At 42.7% G+C, this 25,156-nt stretch overlaps 2 protein-coding genes across 6 annotated transcripts in view; both read left to right on the top strand.

Moving 5' to 3' along the window:
• Positions 1–25,156, top strand: part of LOC311591271 (leukocyte immunoglobulin-like receptor subfamily A member 3) — an 89,676-nt gene that overhangs the window by 29,157 nt on the left and 35,363 nt on the right. The window contains exon 1 of one of the 4 annotated variants that reach the window (XM_084770725.1): positions 23,800–23,948. The exons of the other annotated variants lie outside the window; for them this stretch is intronic. Within the exon in view, the coding sequence (XP_084626851.1) occupies positions 23,918–23,948 (31 nt within the window). The 5' untranslated portion in view covers positions 23,800–23,917. Of the gene's footprint in view, positions 1–23,799; positions 23,949–25,156 lie in introns of those variants that run through there. 4 annotated transcript variants of the gene reach the window in all.
• LOC311591281 (leukocyte immunoglobulin-like receptor subfamily A member 5) lies at positions 3,986–12,171 on the top strand. Of its 2 annotated transcripts, XM_084770749.1 has the most exons (5): positions 3,986–4,128; positions 4,367–4,402; positions 5,435–5,719; positions 6,973–7,260; positions 11,665–12,171. In XM_084770749.1, exons 1-5 carry the CDS (start codon positions 4,098–4,100, stop codon positions 11,802–11,804), a joined length of 780 nt encoding a protein of 259 aa, XP_084626875.1. In that variant the 5' UTR covers positions 3,986–4,097; the 3' UTR covers positions 11,805–12,171. The 2 variants fall into 2 exon arrangements, with proteins under 2 accessions (XP_084626875.1, XP_084626876.1); XM_084770750.1 differs by lacking the exon at positions 4,367–4,402.

Below are 25,156 nucleotides of genomic sequence, written 5' to 3'. Positions count from 1 at the left end.
CCTAGTTATTTTGAATAGAGAAGGTGTGAGCATAGAAAGACATGCACCTCTGAAGTAGGAAATAGAATATTCTTAGTATTTGCCAGGAGCAATTTAGTTGGGTCATATGGGAGATCTAATTCTATTTTTCAGAGGAATTACCTCACTGGTTTCCACAGTGTCTACACCAGTTTGTGCTCCCATCAACAGTATTTGAAGGCTCCCAATTTATCCAACATACTAAACAGCATTTTGTTTTCATTTTTAAAATTTTATTTAAATAATTTATTCAGATACATCCAGATTGCTGTTCCTTCACTTGTATCTTCCTATTCTCCCTCCTTTCCTCCCTCTTTCACCTTACTCTCATCCCCTAGGCCTGTGACAGAAGGGAACCTCTTCCCCCACCATTAGATCACAGCTTATCAGGTCTCATCTAGGTAGCCCGCTTCCCCTTCCTCTGAGTGCCACCATGCCTCTCCACAAAGGGGAAGTGGTCAAATGGGGGCCCCAGAGTTCTGCCAGAGTCAGTCTCCTCTATCCACCCACCTGTGAGGAGTGCACTGTGCATTGGATAGATTCGAATAGCTGTTCTAGGTTTACTGCATGCACTGTCCTTTGTTGCTACAGTAGGTTGTGGCGGCTCTTCTGGATCCAGATCTGCCAGCCTTGATGGTCTTCTTGTAGGTTTGCAGGACCCTCTCGTTCTTTCTATCTCCTCATTCTCCCATACCTCTCTTACCTGGAGTCCCAATAGCAAGTCTGAACATCTGTCCCCCCCACTGAGTGATGACTCTTTGGAGACCTCCTTGTTGGACTAGTGTTGCTAAGGGAAACTTCATAGCATTAAGTGCCTTTATAAAGAAATTGGAAACATCCCATAGGAACAATTTTTACTTGGTTATGTCGAGCCATCTTCTGGTCTATATGCCCCCCCTATTTTTGTTATTAAAAAGTAGTCTGGTATTTATAGACTCCTTCAGGATCTTAGACTAAGTAAACATATGCTTAAAATGGGCTCCTTCCACACTGACTTCCCTCATCTTGGGGCCATCCCCATTCACCTCTACTTAGTCATTGTGGACATTAAGCATTGCTTTTTTCCCCTCAAAAACTGGCCCTATTTATGACTTCCTGTGTGGAAACCTAATCATAATGTGACCACCCAGAGATTTCAATGGAAGGCTTTCCCCCAGGCAAGGAGAATTAGGCCCTCCATCTTGCTTCAAGGGCATGGTGAGAGTACAGCGTCACTGCCTGGTCATCCATTATACGGACAATCAGTTACTTGCACATTGCTTCAAGGGTTCCCTTTTGAACCTACTAAAAATATTGGTCTCAGATCTTGAGAGAGTTGGCCTTACATTTGCTAATGAGAAGATTCAGACCCTGCCCCTTCTTCATCTTCCTGGGATATAAGATCACCAGTGAGATAAAACCTCTCACCCCACCCCACTACTAATTAAAGGGTCACATTCCCTTAATGATCTCCCAAAACTCTGTGGTCAACTTAGTTGGCTCACCTTTCCTCTCTTTTCCTCCCATTGGGTTGCTCCCTCTTCTCAACCTATTGCCACATGCTTCTGATCCACCCAAACATTTCTCCACAAAGTATCAAGCTCTCTCTTCTCCATGGGGCTATGATCCTTAATATTATCCTCTGGATGGGGGAAGTTCCATTGTCTGTCTTCTAGTCCAACAATTGGCCTCTTTATTGGATCCACCTCTCTTGGTCATATACTCATAAATTAGCCACAAAAACTGATCTCCTTCTTATGTTAGCCATCCAAACACAGAAATACACTAACAAAATCTTTAATACAGAACCCCTCAATGTCTTCCTCTTTTATGTGTCAGAAATTCAAATTTCTTTTTTGAGATAGTTCCCTCTTCCATATCCCAATGCCAGGATACCCCAATAACATTGATAACCATCTCTCAGCACACAAACTTTTACAATCCCATACCCTCTTGTGCCTAGAGAGCACCCCCTTTTCCAGACTCTCTGGATGCCTCATTTCTTGAACTACCTTGGCATTCACTGACACAAACACATCCTTTTTTTGGGTCATCCTTAAGAGACCTAATCAGGCAGATATAACTCACATGTTCCCCAACCTGCCCTAGGTCCAATTGGGAGAACTTCTGGCTGTCCTGAAGGCTCTGGAACTCTGACCGCAGGAGCCCATTAACATCTTCTCTGACAGCAATTATGCTGTACAAATGGTCAGGGTTCTGCTCCTGCCCTGCCCTTGATCCTCCCCTCTTCTCATCGACAACATGAATGGTACCTCAAGAATCATGCTGGATAACAGACAGCATCATTGGTTTATGGAACATGTATGCTTCCATACAGGGCTCCATGGTACCATAGCTGAGGGGAATGGCCAAGTGGACAAGCTTATTGTCTTAGTGGCACGTGCCCCCATAGAACATGCAAGGATCCTTCATCACAGATTCCACCTGTCTCCTTCCGGCACACACACTCTATTTCCTGAATTTCTCTTGACACAATGTAAACATGTGGCTCATGCCTGTAAATCTTGCACCTCTCTTATGATACCGGAGCCTCTTAGGGTTACTCTTAGTTTGTTACTCTTAGGACAGTCATGCCCATCTCTGGTTGGCAAATGGATATTACCTACACTCTGAGCTTTGGTAATGTTAAATATGTCCATGCAATCCTTGACACATATTTCAAGTTTGTCTGTGCATAGGCTCTCTCAGGTAAGGAACAGCCCACACTATTAAGGCCAATAAGAGTGTCATGCTGGATTTGTGGGTGCCATGAGATATTAAGACTGACAAAGTCCCAGCTTACACTTCTGCCCAATTTAAGGTATTCACGTAATTTTGGTGCCTTAAACACTCCACTGGCATCTGCCATAATCCACAGGGACATGCCATAGCGGAGAGAGCCAATAGAAGCCTAAAAGAATTGATCTTCAAACAAAGATTCATTATGATATCCCAGGAGGCACATTTGACACCATAGAGGAACTTTTTACAGTTAACTTCCTCACTTTTGATACAACTGAGGCCTCCTGTGCATACAAACTGTGGAGTGTATATTAATAATTAAAATTGAGTTATTTTAGTGAAATCAGTAGTTACTCCTTAAGCAGTTTTATACACAAATACCCACACAGAGAGATTAGGATATATTTAAGTAGCCTACAGCACAATGATGCACTAAAAATACTCCAACCTAAACCTCCATGCTTGTATAGTTTTTCTCCCATTTTGATTTCCCATTTGCTTTTCACTTACATCCCAGGCCCAGTTCATTCCTCCTGGTACTTCTTGGTCTTCTCCTCATGTCCCCCAGAAATGAGCACCCATTGCCCAGCTTAGAGATGGTGTGGAGGAAGCTGACCGGTTGGCCAAAGCCATAGAACCTGCTGTCTCCTGCCGAATAAACGCACCTGCAGCCTCTTACCCTTGATGTTTTCACCAGACTCCTGGTGTCCCTGTGGTGGCTCAACCTCTCTCAACTCCTCTGCCCGAGCCCCCTCCCATCTCCCTCCTCACCCTCCTCACCCAGAGGCTGGACTCTTTGGAGTAGGATCAAGAGAGACTTGGGTGTTTCCTTAGTTGGTCAGGAGAATTATTTACTGAGATCATGCACATACTACAGAAGCATTTGTCTGTATCTTTCCTGGTCTTCTCCTCCTGTATTCCAAGTTGTCATATTTTACATCTGCGTATATCCCATCCAGTTTAGTGTAACTGTTCCAGTGTATTCATGGAGCATTGGGGATCCATGTTTTCTGGCTGCATCTCATTGTTTTCTCTGACCTTGCCCACAAGTCTACACCACATATGGGAACACCAGACGTCAGTATGTGCACACCCATAATGCCTTTAAGAATTTCAATCCAGAACAGGAAGTGTATAGAGAAACTGTTGCCTGGACCAGAGCTGTGGTATAGAATTGGTGAGTCACAGGCTGGTCTTGTGTAAAAGCACATCCCCTTTCTGTTTATTTGGATGTCATCATCCCTGACAGAGGTTCTGTACTCCAGTCGGCTCAGTCTCATTGGTTAAGTCCCTCTGTGCAGACTCTGTCACCAGTTCCCTCTGTGTGTGCATGTGGAGATCTGGCATGAGGTGCTGCCATGGGCCTTGGGGCTGCTCTTCTTGGATTTGGTAAGTGTTACAGAGGTCATTATTCTTAGCCAGAGGGTAATGAATATAGACTCCCAGTTTTAGGACCTGGGTTCTGTTCACAGAACTTTCCCTCTGTGAGTGCCTGGCCTTATGGCTGCAAAGGGGTCCCTCCTGACCTCAGTATGTCCGTCTGGCCTGGTCTTTTCATCTGAGCTCTAGTTGGGATCAGTGTATAACAGGACAGACTTCTCTCACCGGGTCTTTTTTCCTGTTTCAGTGTGTTTAATAGAGCAGAGGATTTGGGCACACGATGGTGAGTCTGTTCTCTGTTTTAGCCTTGGGGAACTGAATTTGGATGGGAATAGCACGGGATCTGCTTGCAGAGGCCTCCTGAGCAGACTCTAAGATGGGATTTTCATTGTCACCCACCCCTCCACTTACTTCCTATTTAGTCCATCTTGGGCTGTGGATTCTCCTTTACCGGCTGGTAATATGCACAAGATATCTGGCTCAGAAGGATATTGGAACAAATGGCACAAGGGATGTGGCATTCAGACAGACAGACACACAGACACAGACACAGACACACACAGACACACATACACACACACGCACACACACACAGACACACACACCTTTGTTCCTGAGGATGATTTTGAATTAAGTTTGATTTTGCTTTCATCTTCTCTCCATCTCTTTTCACCTGGACTATGTCTGGCTCTCTTCCTGAATCCTACTCCTGGGAGGACACATCATTTTTGGGACAGGGTTGATGTCAATGCTGTCCAATGAGGGTGCATTAATACAGGATTCAGTTATTTTCTGAGGCTCCCAGACATTTTTTGATATTGGAGGAGTGCATAATGCTTGGGTTTTTATACAGAAGCAAAGTTAACATAAGACATAGACCAGAGATGTAATGGGACATCATATTGACTGTCCCATGGAAGTGGCAAAGTTTGGTGAGAAGAAAGGCAACGCAGAGTGTTCATTCCTTGGCAGGCAGGAGACAAGAGAGACGCTATTAGATAGCACTAAGGCAGGAGAGCTAGTCTTACATTGTTGGTAACAGTGAAGATTATTTAGGCCACCTGAAATGTGTCAGAAGTTCTGGAAACTGAGTTGAGATTTCCCTTTGGAGGTGTGCTGGTTAGTTTTCTTCAACATGACGTAATTGAGAGTCATCTGGGAAGAAGGAATGTCAACAGAGGAATTAGCCCTGCCATATTGGCCTGTGGGCATCTCTGTGATGCACTTTCTTGATTCCTTCTTGATGTGTAAGCTCCTTGGGAAGCAGGCTCTCCTGACATCAGATGGTTAGATCTCTTTTTCTGTGTCTCTGCAGGTCCATTGTCTCAGCCCACAATATGGGCAGTTCCAGGAATTGTGGTTTCCAAGGGCAGTGATGTGACCATCTTCTGCAGGACCCCTCCAGGAGTGACCACAGTGTGCCTGTTCCATTATGTATCTGATAGAGAATGTCATGATTCTACCCCACAGGGATCCCAGGAGGTGTTTGAGTTCATTCTCCGTAACATGATACACACCAATGCGGGGATTTACTACTGTTGGCCCAAGAAGGGAGCTCAATGGTCACAAATTAGTGACAAACTGGAGTTGACGGTGACAGGTGTGCAAATGTTAAGAATACTGTACTTTAGCCTCAGTCACTGTTGCCCACTTCACTGAAGTATCTATGTTCCCGCACAGGCCCTGCCTCTATCTCTGCTCCCATATGCAGGTCTTCTGATTTACTTGGGAGGATTTATTGAAGAAAAATGAACCACTCTGGGATGAGTTTATGTTTCTGAGCAGAAGGGATTGTCAGTCTCTGAAGTATAGACAGCCTCTGAGAGCTTTTCTTAAATTGTTACAGAGTGGGAATTTCTACATAGCAAGCCTTCTTATCTGATCTCGGGGTTGTCTTGAAAGACCCGTCACCCAGCAGTTCTCAGCCTTAAGAGACTTCCTGGTTTGCAAGGCCTGTCTCCGGACTCTGTTATGCAAAGGCTCTGAGAATTCTTCAAGAGAACAAGTCCATAAAAATCTCAGATAAAAATCACTAACAAAGGCTACTTCAAAGCGTAGGAACTATTACTCCATACAATGGTTTGCTAAATTTCTACTCCACACGTACATTGGCCTGTCCTTTTTCCTATTGTTTGTCTCCTTTTTTCTGCTTTTCTCTCCTCTCATTTCATCCTTTCCTCTTCAATTTTCATTTTTCTTTACTTTTTTTTAGAGAGGATCTCAATATCTCAGTCTGGCCTTAGACTTGATATATATCTAATCATAATCTTGAACTTTTGATTCCTCTACTCTCTTATGACTACCCTTATAATCAACACAGCATTCACATGGTGATGGTAACAGAACCCAGGGTGTTGTGTATATTAGGCAGGAACCTAGCAGCTAAGTCTGATTCCCTGAGGATGAGGTTTGTCATCCTCCCACTGCACTGACTGTGGTCTAGCCTCCATTCAGAATATGGACTATTGCTCCTAAGGAATGGGGTTCATGGGAAATTACAGCATCTTCCTACAGTACCTATATAGAGCCTCCCTATGGTCCTTGTTCATATAAAAAATGGAAACATGTTTTGTGATTTCTGTAGAATAGCAATGGATGAATTACCTTTTGTTTTCATGTGTTCTTTCCTCTGCTCAGTCTGTGAATTGTAGGCTTAATTATAATGATAAATAACAGGATCGTTTTGTGATTATTCTTAGACAGGATGTCCCATGTAAATGCGGCTGGCCTCAAAATATTTATATAGACCAGGTTGGTTTTAAACTCACAGTGATATATCTGTCTTGCTTCCTGACTGCTAGGATCAACGGCATGTGCTGCCATGACAGCTATTAACAGGGTCTTTAATTCCAGGTGTTTATGAGGAAAAGCCATCCCTTACTATTGATTCTGGCCACCGGGGTCTCTCAGAAAGAAATGTGACTCTCCTCTGTCACTCACAGCGAGTCTTTGACACCTTCATCCTCTGCAGAGATGGAAATGCTTCCTTTCCTCAGAACTGCTCCTATCAGGACCACAAGACATTCATCATCTCCCCTTTGAGCCCAGGGCACAGGAGGACCTACAGATGCTTTGGCTCTTTCAAAAAGAATTCATACTTATGGTCACTTCCTAGTGAACCCCTTGAGCTTCCAATCCCAGGTAAGTATGTTTGACATTGTTTTGTTATCTCTGTGCTTAGGGAGACCTCAGTGGATGCCATGTGGGATACAACAATATATCTACATGTCTGCTGTGTATTGTTTGTTTCACACTGTACCGGTGTCATGACTGTAATTGATTTCATTGTCATTGTAGAAGCTGAATATTATTGGCTAATTATGTGATAGTGTATATGCAGGTGTATTAATTTGGAGAAGCGATATTACTCATTGTGATATTTGGGGTGCCACTCAGTTGCTGGCTGTGTAACATACTGCATCATACAATAACACACAGACAAACATTGAGAAACACACAGACACACACAATCACACACAGAAACACACACACACACACACAACCACACCACGTAGTCACCCTTAGCTAATTGTGATAGAGAATTTGAAATGGCCCATCGTCGTTTTTTCCCATTCAGGACTACTATAATCTTTGCCTTACACCATATTATATGAGCACAGTGTTGTGTCCAAATAGCCACCATGTTGCTTGAGAACGCATGAGACATTCACAGAAGAGAACAAGAGAGATTCATCGTCAGGACCTTGTATGATTATGCCCCAGCTTCATGATGGATAAGATTCTGTCTGTATCCTCAGCTCTCTCAGTTATTGGGTATGTTTCAGTGTTTCAATGGAGGTGACAGATTCTAGATATGTAGACGATGGGAACAGAAGTGTTGTCTGAGAAGTATGGGAAACTGTGGGTGTTGATGGGTTAGGGACAGAAGGGTGAATCTGAGGATGCAGGAAGAAACAATATCCCAAGAAAAAGCATCATGGAAAATAGAGTGGGACTTTTTGGGTAAAGAAGCTGTTTTTTGTAGTTCATGGGATGAGAGTCAGAACTGGAACATGAATAGAAGCAAAATATATTTCATGTATCTATGATATTTCAAAGTATAAAACTATTAACAAATAATCCAATGTAAAACAAAAAACATATTTTCAAACTGAATGACACAACGTTGCCGTCAGGAAGCCAGGCAGCTAAATACTACAATAACACACAGAAGAGCTAAGAAGAGGAAGTTGTGTGCTAAGGTTGTGTGTAAACAGTCAACAGATAAGCATGGTCTGGTGCTTGTGCTGTTTAGCATAATTGTCAACTTGACCTAGCCTAGAGTCACCTGAGAGGAAAGCGTCTATTGAAGCATTTTGTAAATCAGAGTGTCCTGTATGCATGGCTTTGGGTACTCTCCTGATTATTAGCTGATCCAGAAGAGGCCCAGACTACTGCCCACAGTGTAACCTTTTTGCATGTGGCTCTGAGCTGTGTATGAAGGTTCTCAATGAGAATTAGAGTGACAGTGGGAGAAAAGGAACACAGGGGGAGTGCAGTCTCCTCAAGATTCTTCTTCCCTCACTTTTTATTATTCTTATTTTCTAACAGTATTGGGAGGAGAGAAGTGGGAAGGCGCATATGGGTTGTAAACAAGCCAAAGGATATGGAGAGGACCCAACACCTCAGCACAATATTGAATCCTGTGTCCCCTTAAGGGACTTTCAGCATTGGGCTTCTGTCAACCTGAGTGGACAGACAGAGCTGTGAACTTCCCTTTCTCTGAGACTTGGTATTCTATTTTTCTTTCCCATTCAAATATTTCTTCTTGGTTCATCACCTCATTGTACGTTGTCTGTCATGAAACTCTGTAAGTAGGTCAGGCTGGACTCAAACTCACGGAGACCCACCTGCTTCTGCTTCCCACATGCTGGGATTAAACTTTTGGCCCTAGTGTGCAATGCACTCATTCAATTCTTTGTCAGTGTTATTGTGTGAGTTTACTAATCCCCAATATGACTGCCAATATCCCTGTCAGCAGCAGCCAAACAGAAACCCAGAGTTAGGGAGGCAGGGAACAGTGTTCATACATGGTTTCAGTTTCAGAGTCCTGCAATAGCTCGTTCCCGGACCTCACTCAAATGCACAGTGTGAAATAGATGCCTAGTCAGGAGCTCCTATTCCTCGAAACACCCAAATGAGAGATGGGGACTGGATCAATACAAAAGCAAGAGGTTTACTGTTCCAGTGCACTGGGGTCTATCTACTCATTAGAGTGAGGCAACCCTGAGCAGCAAATTTGTAGTGATCTTAGAGGTTTTAGATGAAGAAATGAATTTTACAGTACGTGAGTGGTTGGCATTTGGACAGAAAAGCTACAATCTAGGAGTTATGAACCTTGGCATTTTGTGGTTTGGTAATAGGTGGAGAGGCAAGTTGACCTATGGAAAATATTGGTTGAAGCAGTCACAGGGGACATTAGGAACTTTAACCTGGCTTCCCCTAATTTGTTGTTGCTATGTGATAGATCGTTTGCTGATCAGCTCGACTAGAGGAGAGTATGTTTGGACTTTTTTGAGACAGGCTGTCTGTGTTGTTCGTGAAAACGGTGTATTTCTTTAACTATTGGAACTGTCTACCCTGGCAGGTGGCTAGGATCAGTTAGTTGTGGCTCCACTCAGAATTGTTTTACTGTCAGAGAAGGGAAGTGTAAAAGTAGTCTGCAGCAGTGGAGATTTACAGACTTTGGCCTTAATGAGGGTCCTTACAAGAGGACTGGGTAGGCTGTCTTCTTCATTGCCCCAGACGTTGGCTTACATGGGGTCCTTAAGGATGGGGGATCTTCAAGATAAATCAACTTTCCCCTCCAAGTTGCTCTTGGTCATAGTATTTTATTACCACAACAGAAAGGAGACTAGCATAATGATAAACATTTGTAGGATTTGCTCAAGTGAAGTGTTTTTCTGATGCTCATTTATTTTAGTGCCATAGTCAGACACTTCCATGATCCTGAGTTTTGTATTTAATGGAGTATATGACATCTATCTGATCAGACACCTGGTCACATCTCAACAGACATCTTAATTGGCGAATATACAAACCTCCTCTCATCATCATGTCCTGGTTGCATGAAATTTCATAAGTCCTATTGGATATGTTATTTGTCTGTGCTCTTTTGTATTCCCTCAACATGGTTTTTACCATATTCCAACTTGTTTTCTTTTTACAAGCAAGTTTATATTTTAAAATTTTATTTAGTTTACATCCCACTTGCAGCCCCCTTCCTCTCTTCCTCCCACCCTCCCCTAGTTCTCAGAAAGGTGGAGCCCTCCTCCCCTATCATCTGACCCCAGCCTATCATGGTCTCATCAAGACTTCCTGTGCCTCTTCCTGTGTGGCTTGGGAAGGCCGCCCTGCCAGAAGGAAGTGATCAAGAAGCAGGCAACAGAGTCTATATCAGGAACAGCCTTGCTCCAACTATTAGGTGGCCCTCAGAGAGACTGAGCTGCCTATTGAGCACACCTGAGCAGGGGTCTAGGTACTCTCCATGCTGGCCCTTGGTTGATGCATCTGTCTCTTGTCAACATCTAACTACAGATGGAGAAGGTCTCAAGAGTTTCTGACACCCTTATGATGAACTAATGAGTACTGACAGGTTCTGGAAATTAGGGCATCACTGCCATTGGTTGTGTAATCTTTTGTGAGTCCACCAGGCCCCTGTGGTAACTTACACAGGCATAATCACACAGATCTGTCGGGTTCAATGAGTGCATTGGATCTCACAGAAAACAAAAGCACATGAGTGTGGAAAAGGGGCTTGCGGCGAGGATGAGATTGGGTAGAGATGGTAGGGAGACAGAGGAGGAGGAACCCAGAGTCATGAGTATTCATTTTCAAAGAATTGAGTATAAAGGGACATCTAGAACTTATCAAATGGAGTTGGTTATTGCTATCTGTATTGTAAATTTGCAGCTGAGAAGCATGAACAAAATTATGAACATTTACTCTGAAAATAGAACCTGGTCTTAAGTAGTTAATGGCTTGGGTCACCCAACTGATTCTCCCGAAGATTCTTGAATTAGAAAAACCACAATGACAATATCCTAGTAATGAGCATTGATCTCAAATGATGCTGTCTGTGATGATTTTTGTATGGATCCAGCATGCTTCTTTTTTAGTGTTTTGTTCCAAAAATATAATCCTTGAATGGGTCTGGTGGTGTAGAAGGTGTAGTAGATGCCTTTTGTAATCTCCTGCCCATAGCTCACCACCCACCCAAGACATCTCTTCAGCTATCCCTACAGTTCTGGGTATTTGGGAGAAGTGATCTTTTAATAACTCGTGTAGAGATGTATTGTGTTCTAAGAGCATGTGTAATGGTCATTTAAGAAGTAGAATCCCTAAATTAATAATAATAATAATAATAATAATAATAATAATAATAATAATAATAATAACAACAACCACATGTATTAACAATTAAGATGTATTATGAATAAATTAATCAAATAAAAAAGAAGTAACAACCCAGGATAAATTACATATGTTTATATATTTGATATTTGTTGATGCATAAATTTAAATATTGTTTTTTTCTCTCCACAGAGTCTTCTACTTCAGATTACAAACTAGAGAACTGTCTCCGGATTAGCCTGGCTATCCTCCTCCTGTTAGGCCTTGGGGCTCTATTGCTTGATGCTTGGAAGAGCAGGAGAGGTCCTCATGGAGCCTGTAGAGAGTCTTAAGCTGAGAGCCTTGCTATCCAATCCTAGATAAAATAAAATGTCTAAATAAGATTATGATCTCTCTCCTGAACTTCCAGTGTCTGTAGATGCATTACAATACTTGTGATGCAGCAACAGATTGGTTGATCAGTGGAATAGAATCGAAGACCCAGATAAGAACCCACACACATATGATCAGTTGTTTTTTGATAAAGAAGCCAAATCCATTCAATGGAAAGAGGATAGCATCTTCAACAAATGGTGCTGGTCTAACTGGATGTCTATGTGTAAAAAAATGCAACTGGACCCATATTTGTCACCTTGCACAAAACTCAAATCCAAGTGGATTAAAGACCTCAACATAAAACCAGAGACACTAAGTCACTTAGAAGAAAAAGTGGGGAAGAGTCTGGAACACATTGGCACAGGAGACAACTTCCTGAACAGAACACCAACAGCCCAGGCCTTAATGTCAACAATTAATAAATGGGACCTCATGAGGCTGAAAAGCTTCTGTAAGGCAGGAGACATTGTCAAGAGAACAAAGTGACAGCCTACAGACTGGGAAAAGATCTTCACCAACCCTATATCTGACAAAGGTCTAATATCCAAAATATATAAAGAACTCAAGAAATTAAACAGCACCAAACCAAATAACCCAAATGAGAAATGGGGCTTGGAACTAAACAGAATTCTCAACAGAGGAATATCAAATGGCTGAGAAACACTTAAAGAAATGCTCAACCTCCTTAATCATCAGGGAAATGCAAATCAAAACAACTCTGAGATTCCATCTTACATTCATCAGAATGCCTAAGATCAAAAATTCAAGCGACACCACATTCTGGCGAGGATGTGGGGAGAGAGGAACACTCCTTCATTGCTGGTGGGAATGCAAACTAATACAGCCACTTTGGAAATCTATCTGGTGCTATCTCAAAATGGGAATAGGGCTTCCTCAAGATCCAGCTATTCCACTCCTTGGAATATACCCAGAAGATGCTCCAGCACACAACAAGAAAATTTGCTCAACCATGTTCATAGCAGCCTTATTCATAGTAGCCAGATAATTGAAACAGCCTAAGTGTCCCTCAGTAGAAGAATCGATAAAGAAACTGTGGTAAATATACACTATGGAATACTACTCAGCTATTAAAAACAAGGAATTCCCGAAAGTTGTGGACAAATGGATTGAGCTGGAAATGATCATAATGAGTGAGTTAAGCCAGAAGCAGAAAGACTCAAATGGTATATACTCATTTATATCTGCATATTAGCCCAAGGGCCATGTCCCACGAAAGCCTTCACTAACCAGGAAACTGGGACAGAGGGGAGGATATCCCATTGAGACTCTGGATGAGAGAAGCATGGGAGAATAGCAAAGTAAAAGGATCCAGAGGGTCCTAGAAACCTACAAGTAGAACATTATGATAGGCAGACTTGGGCCCAGGATTTTTGCTCAAACTAAGGCAGCAGCCAAGGACAATACAGGCGGTAAACTTTAAACCCCTACCCAGATCTAGCCAATGGTCCGAACAGTTTCCACACTTGAATGGAGAGTGGGATATGACTTTCTCACGTACTCTGGTGCCTCACATTTGACCATGTCCCCTGGAGGGGGAGACCTGGTGGCACTCAGAGGAAGGATAGCAGGCTACTAAGAAGAGACTTGATACCCTATGAGCATATACAGGGGGAGGAATTCCTCCTCAGTCACAGCCATAGGGGAGGGGAGTAAGGGGAAAATGGGGGAGAGGGAAGAATGGGAGGATATAAGGGAGGGGATAACCATTGAAATGTAACAAGAATAAATTAATAAAAAATTAAAAAAAAACAATACCCGTGATGATATTGGAACATCAGAATTCTTTGTGTGGTGTTTTCAGGAGACATCCCCTGAGTAGCAGAGCCCACTTCTCTCTTCTGTGTCCTGTGTGACCTCTCTGTAGTGTCCATCCCTCATTTCTTATTTCTCTGCATTTGATTGCTTTGGAATGTGAGTGCATGTGCAGTGTTGACCTGATCACAGTCAGGTCATGGATGCTCACACCCTATACCCATGGGAACGTCACAGCCCTCCCTGTTTTTTGTGCAGATGTTGATAGTGCATACAGAAAATGTCCTTTGCAGCTTCTTCATCCAGGAAGACTGCAGCCATAGACTGCTCTTCTGCAGAGGTCTCTGATGAGACCAGCTAACCAACTCCCCCTCAGTCCTGTAGCATATATCATAAGCAACTCAATATGAGTTCCCAGGGTGCTTGTGCGGCTCCATCAGAGTGCACACTGTCCACCTGATCACAGCTTTGCCTGGTTCACTTCAATCTTTGTTTCTTAATCTCGTTTTGTCCCTAGTAAGTTCCTGGAACTTAGCTGCATGTGCTGTATCTCTCCCACATCTCATGCGGTTAGGTCCTTACTCTGTCTCATTCTCTCACTTTATTCCTGGGTTACTGATCCTGTGAGCAACATCCATCATCCAGTATGAGTGCTTTTTGTAAAGCCCAGATACTGTCTTCCTCCTTTATATTTATTTTGTTATCAGCAAACGAGTTTATTTGACATATGTTACTACATTTGTGACACTGGGATCATCCTTTTTTCCAGTGTCTTTTCTGTATAACCTGACTGCTCTAGCTCATTTTCTTCCTATCTGTACTGCCATTGTAGGACATGAACTCCATCATCTTGTCTATTTCTTCCTCCTATAAGATCTTTGAGAACTACATCATGATTTTTACCAAATTTAACTCATACTAGAGGACCATGTTTTCCTGTGAAACATAACACTAATTAATTTCATATCTATGCATATGTCCATTCATACATACATGAAATATTTAGGAAGCTCAAAAATAGTAGGTTTCCATGTGGCTTTTTAATACATCATTATTGTTAATTATTCCTTTCCCTACTCCTATTCTGCGCTACACCACCTCCCTCTGATTAGACCCGTTTCCCCATTATTCCATATTTCCCCTTGACATCACTTGTGTTATAGTGTGCTGACTCCCTTAGGGTCTGTCTTCCCTCACCCTACCAATGGTCCCTATCTACTTTTCTGGAATCTTCATGTACGTCAAATGAGACACACAACCTAGAACCTCAACAACGATATCCACATGTGGGTGAGAACATGCAACGTTTGTATGTATATATCTGGATGCTTCTTTCAGTATAATGTTTTCCTCCTTCATCTGCTTACCCATAAGTTATCTTTTCTTTACAGCTGAATATGGTCCTGAATTGTACAGATACCTGTCCTAGTCACTGCTCCATTGCTGTGTAGAGACACCATGGCCGAGCCAATTCCTATGAAAGGAAACATTGCATAGGGGGCTTGCTTACATTTTCTGAGGTTTGTCCATTATTATCATGGAGAGAAGCATCATGGTATACAGGGAGACACCAGAGCAATAGATGAGAACTACATCCTGCTCTGTATGCAGAGATGGAGACTCTGGGCTTAACAAGGGCTTCTGCAACCTCAAAGCCTTCTTTATAATTCCTCCAACAAAGCCATACCTCCGTATCCTTTAAATAGTGTCAGTCTCTGGTGACCAAGTATTCATATCTATGAACCTATAGGGGCCATCCTTAGTCAAACCACAAGAGACTCACAGTTTTATCATTTACTTGTAATCTCATGGACCCCTAGTGTGTTTCTGTGCCCTAGTTATTTTGAATAGAGAAGGTGTGAGCATAGAAAGACATGCACCTCTGAAGTAGGAAATAGAATATTCTTAGTATTTGCCAGGAGCAATTTAGTTGGGTCATATGGGAGATCTAATTCTATTTTTCAGAGGAATTACCTCACTGGTTTCCACAGTGTCTACACCAGTTTGTGCTCCCATCAACAGTATTTGAAGGCTCCCAATTACCCCCAAATACTAAACAGCAGTTTGTTTTCTTTTTTAAAATTTTATTTAAATAATTCATTCAGATTACATCTAGAAGCCGGGCGGTGGTGACGCACACCTTTAATCCAAGTACTTGGGAGGCAGAGGCAGGTGGATTGCTGTGAGTTTGAGGCCAGCCTGGTCTACAAAGTGAGTCCAGGACAGCCAAGGCTACACAGAGAGACCCTGCCTTGAAAAACTAAAAAACAAACAAACAAAACCAGATTATATCTAGATTGCTGTTCCTTCACTTGTATCTTCCCATTTCCCCTCCTTGCCTTCCTCTTTCACCTTATTCCCATCCCCTAGGCCTGTGACAGAAGGGAACCTCCTCCACCACCATAACATGACAGCCTCTCAGGTCTCATCTGGATAGCCTGCCTCCCCTTCCTCTGGGTAGCACCGGGCCTCCCCACCAACAGGAAATGTTCAAATAGGGGGTACCAGAGTTCATGTCAGAGTCAGTGTCCACTCTCCACACAACTGTGGAGAATGCACTCTCCATTAGGTAGATCTGAGTATGGGATCTAGGTTTACTGTATGCATTGTCCTTGGTTGGTACAATAGTGTATGCCCCCTCCTGGGTACTAGACTTCGTGTAGAGTTCCAGGATCCACTGGTTTCCTCTATTTTCCAATTTTCCCACACCTCATACATCTCACCTGGAGTCCGAATAGCAAGTCCTAGCATCTTTCCCAGTCCTCTGTTGAGTAATGACCTCGGAGGACATCCATGTTGGGCTAGTATCCAATTATGAGTACATACCATGTGTATCTTTCTGGGTCCTGGTTAATTTTCTCAGGTTGATCATTTCTAGTTCCATCCATTTCCTTGAAAATGTCATGATTTCCTTGTTTTTAATAGCTGAGTAGTATTCCATATTGTAAATGTATCATGGGTTCTTTATCCATTCTTCAACTGAGGGACATCTCAGTTGTTTCTAGACTCTGGCTATTATGATTAAAGCTGGTACGAGCAGAGTTGAGCCAATGTACTTGCTGTTTGGTGGAGCATCTTTCGGGTATATTTCAAGGAGTAGAATAGCTTGGTTTTGAGGAAGCCTTATTCCTAATTTTCTGAAAAAGTTCAAGATTTATTTCCAAAGAGGTTTTTTTTTTTATACAAGTTTTCATTCCTACCAGCAATGAAGGAGTGTTTCTCTTTCTCCACATCCTCATCAGCATGCACTGTCATTTGAGTTTTTGATCTTAGCGTTTCTGATATGTGTAAGATGGAATCTCAGTGTCGTTTTCATTTTCATTTCTCTGATGAGTAAGAGCAGCGAACATTTCTTTAAGTGTTTCTCAGACTTTTGATACTCCTCTGTTGAGAATTCTCTGCTTAGCTCTAAACCCCATTTCTTTCTTTAGATGTTTTTTCTTTTTCTTTTTTTCTTTAAACAGTTTATTCAGATTACATCTCCATTGTTATCCCCTGAGTTGTATATTCCCGTTCCCATTCCCTCCCTCTTTCATCCCATTTCCCTCTCCTAGGCCTGTGACAGAGGGGACCTCTTCCCTGCCACATGCTTACAGCCTATCAGTTTATTTTCCTTTTTTTATTAATTTATTTGTGTTACATCTCAATGGTTATCCCATCCCTTGTATCCTCCCCTTCTTCCCTCCCTCCCATTTTCCCCTTATTCCCCTCCCCTATGACTGTTCCTGAGGGGGATTTCCTTCCCCTGTATATGCTCATAGGGTATAAAGTCTCTTCTTGGTAACCTGCTGTCCTGGAGACCTGGTGGCACTAAGCCTATCAGTTTTCATCCAGATAACCTGCTTCCCCTTCCTCCGAGTGCCACCAGGCCTCTCCACAAAAGGGAAGTGGTCAAATGGGGGCATCAGCATTCTGTCAGAGTTATTCTCCTCTATCTACCCAACTGTGGAGAGTGCACAGTCCATTTGATAGATTCGAATAGGTGTTCTAGGTTTACTGAATGCACTGTCCTTGGTTGCTACAATAGTTTGTGGTGGCTCTTCTGGATCCAGATCTGCCAGCCTTGATGGTCTTCTTGTCGGTTTGCAGGACCCTCTGGTTCTTTCTCTCTCCTCATTCTCCCATACCTCTTTTACCTGGAGTCCCAATAGCAAGTCTGATATATGTCGCCCCCCTCCCCCCCTGCCACCCCCCCCCGCCACCCCGGAAGTGAAGACTCTTTGGAGACCTCCTTGTTGGACCCGCGGTGCTAAGAGGAAAATTCATAGCATTAAGTGACTTTACAAATACATTGGAAACATCCCATAGGAACAATTTTACTTTGCTATGTTGAGCCATCTTCTGGTCCACAAAATCCCCTATGTTTGTTATTAAAAAGTAGTCTGGTATATATAGACTCCTTCAGGATCTTAGACTAATTAACAAACGTATGCTTAAAATGGGCTCCTTCCAAACTGGCTTCCCACATCTGGGGGCCGTCCCTGTTCATCTCTAATTAGCCATTGTGGACATTAAGCATTGCTTCTTTTCCCTCGAAAACTGGCCCTATTTATCATTTACTGTGTGGGAACCTAATCATGATCTTACCACCCAGAGATTTCAATGGAGGGTTTTCCCCCAGGAAAGGAAAAATAGGCCCTCCATCTTGCTTCCTTAGGCATGGTGAGAGTACAGCCTCACTGCCTGGTCATCCATTATACAGACAATCAGTTACTTGCTCATGAGAAGATTCAGACCCTGACCCTTCATCTTCCTGGGATATAAGATCACCACTGATATAAAACCTCTCACCCCACCCCACTACTAATTAAAGGGTCTCATTCCCTTAATGATCTCCCAAAACTCTGTGGTCAACTTAATTGGCTCATCCTTTTCCTCCCTGTTCTTCCCATTGAGTTTCTGCCTCTTATCAACCTATTGCCCCATGCTTCTGATCCACACAAACATTTCTCCACAAAGTATCAAGCTCTCTCTTCTCCATGGGGCTCTGATCCTTAATATTACCCTCTGGATGGGGGAAGCTCCATTGTCTGTCTTCTAGTCCAACAATTGGCCTCTTTATTGGATCTACCCCTCTTGCTCACATACCAAGTAATTAGCCACAAAAACTGAACTCCTAATGCTAGCCATCAAAGCACAGAAATATAGTAACAAAATCTTTAATACAGAACTCTTCAGTGTCCTCCTCTTTTATCTGTCAGAAATCCAGTTACTTTTTCGAGATAGTTCCCTCTTCCATATCCTGATCTCAGGATACCCCAATAACATTAATAACCATCTCTCAGTCCAAAAACTTTTACAATCCCATACCCTCTTGTGCCTAGAGAGCACCCCCTTTTCCAGACTCTCTGGATGCCCCATTTCCTGACCTACCTTGGAATTCACTGACACAAACACATCCTTTTTTGGGGTCATCCTTAAGAGACCTAATCAACCAGATATAACTCACATGTTCCCCACACTGCCCTAGGTCCAATTGGGAGAACTTCTGGCTGTCCTGAAGGCTCTGGAACTCTGACCGCAGGATCCCATTAACATCTTCTCTGACAGCAATTATGCTGTACAAATGGTCAAGGTGCTGCCCCTGGCCTGCCCTTGATCCTCCCCTCTTCTCACTGACAACATGATTGGTACCTTAAGAATCATGCTGGATAACAGACAACATCATTGGTTTATGGAGCTTCCATACAGGCCTCCATGGTACCATAGCTGAGGGGAATGAGCAAGTGACAAGCTTATTGTCTTAGTGGCACGTGCCCCCAAAGAACAAGCAAGGATCCTACATCACAGATTCCACCTGTCTCCTTCCAGCCCACACACTCTATTTCCTGAATTTCTCTTGGCACAATGTAAACATGTGGCTCATGCCTGTAACTCTTGCACCTCTCTTGTGAGACTGGAGCCTCTTCATCCACAGGGTGTTATTCTTAGGGCACTCATACCCATCTCTTTTTTGCAAATGGATATTACCCACACTCTGAGCTTTGGTAATCTTAAATATGTCCATGCCAGAACTTCACCAAATTCCTTCTATGAGGCCACAGTCACATTGATACCTAAACCCCACAAAGACCCAACAAAAAAAGAGAATTTCAGACCAATTTCTCTTATGAACATTGATGCAAAAATACTCAATAAAATACTTGCAAAACAAATACAACAGCATATCAAAGACATCATTCACCATGACCAGGTAGGCTTCATTCCAGCCATGCAGGGATGGTTTAACATATGGAAATCCATCAATGTAATCCACCATATAAAGAAACTGAAAGAGAAAAACCACACGATAATCTCTTTAGATGCAGAAAAAGCATTTGACAAAATCCAACACCCATTCATGTTTAAAGTTCTGGAGAGATCGGGAATACAAGGCACTTATCTAAACATAATAAAGGCTATATACAGCAAACCAACAGCCAACATTAAATTAAATGGAGAGAAATTCAAGGAAATCCCTCTAAAATTGGGGACCAGACAAGGCTGCTCACTTTCCCCATATCTCTTCAATATAGTTCTTGAAGTTCTAGCCAGAGCAATAAGACATCAAAAGGAGATCAAGGGGGATCCAAATGGGAAAGGAAGAAGTCAAATTATCCCTATTTGCAGATGATATGATAGTGTATATGTGACCCCCAAAATTCTACCAGAGAACTCCTACAGCTGATAAACACCTTCAGCAAACTGGCAGGATACAAAATAAACTAAAAAAAAGTCAGTAGCTTTCCTATATACAAATGACAAATAGGCAGAGGAAGAAATTAGGAAACCTAATCCTTTCATGATAGCCATAAGCAAATATCTAGGAATAACCCTAACCAAGCAAGTGAAGGACTTATTTGAAAAAAATTTTAAATCTCTGAAGAAAGAGATTGAAGATGACATCAGAAGAAGGAGGGATCTACCCTGTTCGTGGATCGGGAGAATTAACATAGTAAAAATGGCCATTTTACCAAAAGCAATTCACAGTTATCAGAATACCTACAAAATATTTTGAAGATATTGAAAGATCAATATTCAACTTCATATGGAGAAATAAAAAGCCCAGAATAGCAAAGACAATCCTCTACAATAAAAGATCATCTGGAGGAATCTCCATACCTGATCTCTAGCTGTACTATAGAGCAACAGTAATTAAAACAGCATGGTACTGGCACAACAATAGGCTTGTGGATCAATAGAATCGAATTGAAGACCCAGGGATGAATCCACACACATTTGCTCACTTGATTTTTGACAAAGAAGCCAAATCCATTCAATGGAAAAACAATAGCGTCTTCAACAAATGGTGCTGGTCTAACTGGATGTCTACATGTACAAAAATGCAATTAGACTCCTATTTGTCACCATGCAGAAAACTTAAGTCCAAGTGGATTAAAGACCTCAACTTACACCCAGAGACATTAATTCAGTTAGAGGAAAAAGTGGGGAAGAGCCTGGAACACATTGGCACAGGAGACTACTTCCTGGACTGAACACCAACTGCCCAGGCCTTAAGGTCAACAATTAATAAATGGGACCTCATGAGGCTGAGAAGCTTCTGTAAGGCAGGTGACACTGTCAAGAGAACAAAGCAACAGCCTACAGACTGGGAAAAGATCTTCACCACCCTTCATCTGATGAAGGTCTAATATCCAAAATATATAAAGAACTCAAGAAATTAAAGCCACCAAACCAAATAACCCAGTAGAGAAATGGGGCTTGGAACTAAACAAAGAATTCTCAACAGAGGAATATCAAATGGTTGAGAAACACTTAAAGAAATGCTCAACCTCCTTAGCCATCAGAGAAATGCAAATCAAAACAACTCTGAGATTCCATCTTACACCCATCAGAATGGCTAAGATCAAAAATTCAAGCGACACCACATGCTGGTGAGGATGTGGGAATGCAAACTAATACAACCATTTTGGAAATCTATCTGGTGCTTTCTCAAAAACCGGGAATAGGGCTTCCTCAAGACCCAGCAATTCCAGTTCTTGGAATATACCCAGAAAATGCTCTACCACAAAACAGGGACATATGCTCAACCATGTTCATAGCTGCCTTATTCATAATAACCAGAACATGGAAACTGCCTGCATGTCCCTCTGTAGAGAATGGATAAAGAAACTGTGGTATATTTACACTATGGAATACTACTCAGCTCTTAAAGACAAGGAATCCCCAAAATTTGTGGACAAATGGATTGAACTAGAAATTATTGTAATGAGCAAGTTCACCCAGAAGCAAAAAGAGTTAAATGGTATATACTCACTTATATCGAGACACAAGTCCGAGGGGTACTTCTCATGAAAAACTTTACTACCAGGAAAGTGGGTCAGAGGGGAGGACATCCTATTGAGACTTTAGGTGAAAGAAGCATGGGAGAATATGGAAATAGAAGGATCCAGAGAGTCCTGGAAACTTACAAGAGGAACTCTATGAGAGGTGGTTCTGGGTCCTGTGGTCCTCCTCAAACTACGGCACCAGCCAAGGAAAATATAGGCAGTAAACTTCAAACCCCTACCCAGACTAGCCAATGGACAGGAAATACTCTACCGTTGAGTGGAGAAGGAGATCTGACTTTCACACAAACCCTGGTGCCCCATCTCTGACCATGTCCTCTGGATGGGGAGGCCTGGTGGCACTCAGAGGAAGGATAGCAAGTTACAAAGAAGAGACTCGATACCCTAAGAGCATATATAGGGAGAGGAGGTCCCCCTCAGTCACAGATATAGGGGAGGAGACTAGGAGGGAATTGGGAGGGAGGGAGGAATGGGAGGATACAAGGGATGGGCTAAGAATTGAGATGTAATATGAATCAATTAATAATAATAATAATCATAATCATAATAATAACCAAAAATATGTCCATGCCATCCTTGACTCATATTTTAAATTTGACTGTGCATAGGCTCTCTCAAGGTAAAGAACAGCCCACACCATTAAGGCCAATAAAAGTGCCATGTTGGTTTTGTGAGTGCCATGAGATATTAAGACTGACAAAGGCCCAGCTTACAATTTTGCCCAATAATGTATTCATGTAATTTTGGTGTCTTAAACACTGCACTGGCATCCGCCATAATCCACAAGGACACGCCATAGTGGAGAGAGCCAATAGAATCCTCGAAGAATTGATCTTCAAACAAAGATTCATTATGATATCACGGGAGACACATTTGACACCATAGAGGAAATTTTTACAGTTAACTTCCTCACTTTTGATACAACTGAGGCCTCCTGTGCATACAAACTGTGGAGTGTATATTAATAATTAAAACTGAGTTATTTTAGTGAAATCAGTAGTTACTCCTTAAGCAGTTTTTTACTCAAATACCCACACAGAGAGATTAGGATATATTTACGTAGCCTACAGCACAATGATGCACTATAAATACTCCAACCTAAATCTCCATGCTTGTATAGTTTTTCTCCCATTTAGATTTCCCATTTGCTTTTTCACTTACATCCCAGGCCCAGCTCATTCCTCCTGGTGCTTCTTGGTCTTCTCCTCATGTCCCCCAGAGATGAGCACCCATTGCCCAGCTTAGAGATGGTGTGGAGGAACCTGACCGGTTGCCCAAAGCCATAGAACCTGCTGTCTCCTGCCGAATAAACGCACCTGCAGCCTCTTACCCTTGATGTTTTCACCAGACTCCTGGTGTCCCTGTGGTGGCTCAACCCCTCTAAACTCCTCTGCCCGAGACTCCTCCCATCTCCCTCCTCACCCTCCTCACCCAGAGGCTGGACTCTCTGGAGTAGGATCAACAGAGACTTGGGTGTTTCCTTAGTTGGTCAGGAGAATTATTTACTGAGATCATGCACATACTACAGAAGCATTGGTCTGTATCTTTCCTGGTCTTCTCCTCCTGTATTCCAAGATGTCATATTTTACATCTGCGTATATCCCATCCAGTTTAGTGTAACTGTTCCAGTGTATTCATGGAGCATTGGGGATCCATGTTTTCTGGCTGCATCTCATTGTTTTCTCTGACCTTGCCCACAAGTCTACACCACATATGGGAACACCAGACGTCAGTATGTGCACATCCATAATGCCTTTAAGAATTTCAATCCAGAACAGGAAGTGTATAGAGGAACTGTTGCCTGGACCGGAGCTGTGGTATAGAATTGGTGAGTCACAGGCTGGTCTTGTGTAAAAGCACATCCCCTTTATGTTTATTTCGATGTCATCATCCCTGACAGACGTTCCGTACCCCAGTCTGCTCAGTCTCATTGGTTATGTCCCCCTGTGCAGACTCTGTCACCAGTTCCCTCTGTGTGTGCATGTGGAGATCTGGCATGAGGTGCTGCCATGGGCCTTGGGGCTGCTCTTCTTGGATTTGGTAAGTGTTACAGAGGTCATTATTCTTAGCCAGAGGGTAATGAATATAGACTCCCAGTTTTAGGACCTGGGTTCTGTTCACAGAACTTTCCCTCTGTGAGTGCCTGGCCTTATGGCTGCAAAGGGGTCCCTCGTGACCTCAGTATGTCCGTCTGGCCTGGTCTTTTCATCTGAGCTCTAGTTGGGATCAGTGTATAACAGGACAGACTTCTCTCACCGGGTCTTTTTTCCTGTTTCAGTGTGTTTAATAGAGCAGAGGACCTGGGCACACGATGGTGAGTCTGTTCTCTGTTTTAGCCTTGGGGAACTGAATTTGGATGGGAATAGCATGGGATCTGCTTGCAGAGGCTGCCTGAGCAGACTCTAAGGTGGGATTTTCATTGTCACCCACCCCTCCACTTACTTCCTATTTAGTCCATCTTGGGCTGTGGATTCTCCTTTACCGGCTGGTAATATGCACAAGATATCTGGCTCAGAAGGATATTGGAACAAATGGCACAAGAGATGTGGCATTCAGACAGACAGACACACAGACACAGACACAGACACAGACACAGACACACACAGACACAGACACAGACACACACAGACACACACAGACACACACAGACACACACACACACACACACACACACACCCACAGGCACACACATACCTTTGTTCCTGAGGATGATTTTGAATTCATTTTGATTTTGCTTTCATCTTCTCTCCATCTCTTTTCACCTGGACTATGTCTGGCTCTCTTCCTGAATCCTACTCCTGGGAGGACACATCATTCTTAGTACAGGGTTGATGTCAATGCTGTCCAATGAGGGTGCATTATTACAGGATTCAGTTATTTTCTGAGGCTCCCAGACATTGTGTGATATTGGAGGAGTGCATAATGCTTGGGTTTTTATACAGAAGCAAAGTTAAAATAAGACATAGACCAGAGATGTAATGGGACACCATATTGACTGTCCCATGGAAGAAGCAAAGTTTGGTGAGAAGAAAGGCAACACAGAGGGTTCATTCCTTGGCAGGCAGGAGACAAGAGAGACGCTATTAGATAGCACTAAGGCAGGAGAGCTGTTCTCACATTGTTTGGTAATAGTGAAGATTATTTAGGCCACCTGAAATGTGTCAGAAGTCCTGGAAACTGTGAGTTGAGACTTCCCTTTGGAGGTGTGCTGGTTTTCTTCAACATGACATAATTGGGAGTCATCTGGG

Source organism: Acomys minous (genome assembly GCF_964271855.1).
Source record: "Acomys minous genome assembly, chromosome: 20".
Taxonomy (NCBI): domain Eukaryota; kingdom Metazoa; phylum Chordata; class Mammalia; order Rodentia; family Muridae; genus Acomys; species Acomys minous.
Note: the sequence above shows the minus strand (reverse complement) of the source record. Positions and strands in the feature narration are given on the sequence as shown.

Excerpts from the sequence above, each read along its gene's own strand:
- LOC311591281 (XM_084770749.1), top strand. The coding sequence starts at position 4,098 with ATGGGCCTTGGGGCTGCTCTTCTTGGATTTG. Across the intron at positions 4,129-4,366 it reads GGCTGCTCTTCTTGGATTTG|TGTGTTTAATAGAGCAGAGG; the intron begins GTAAGTGTTACA and ends TTCCTGTTTCAG. Across the intron at positions 5,720-6,972 it reads ACTGGAGTTGACGGTGACAG|GTGTTTATGAGGAAAAGCCA; the intron begins GTGTGCAAATGT and ends CTTTAATTCCAG.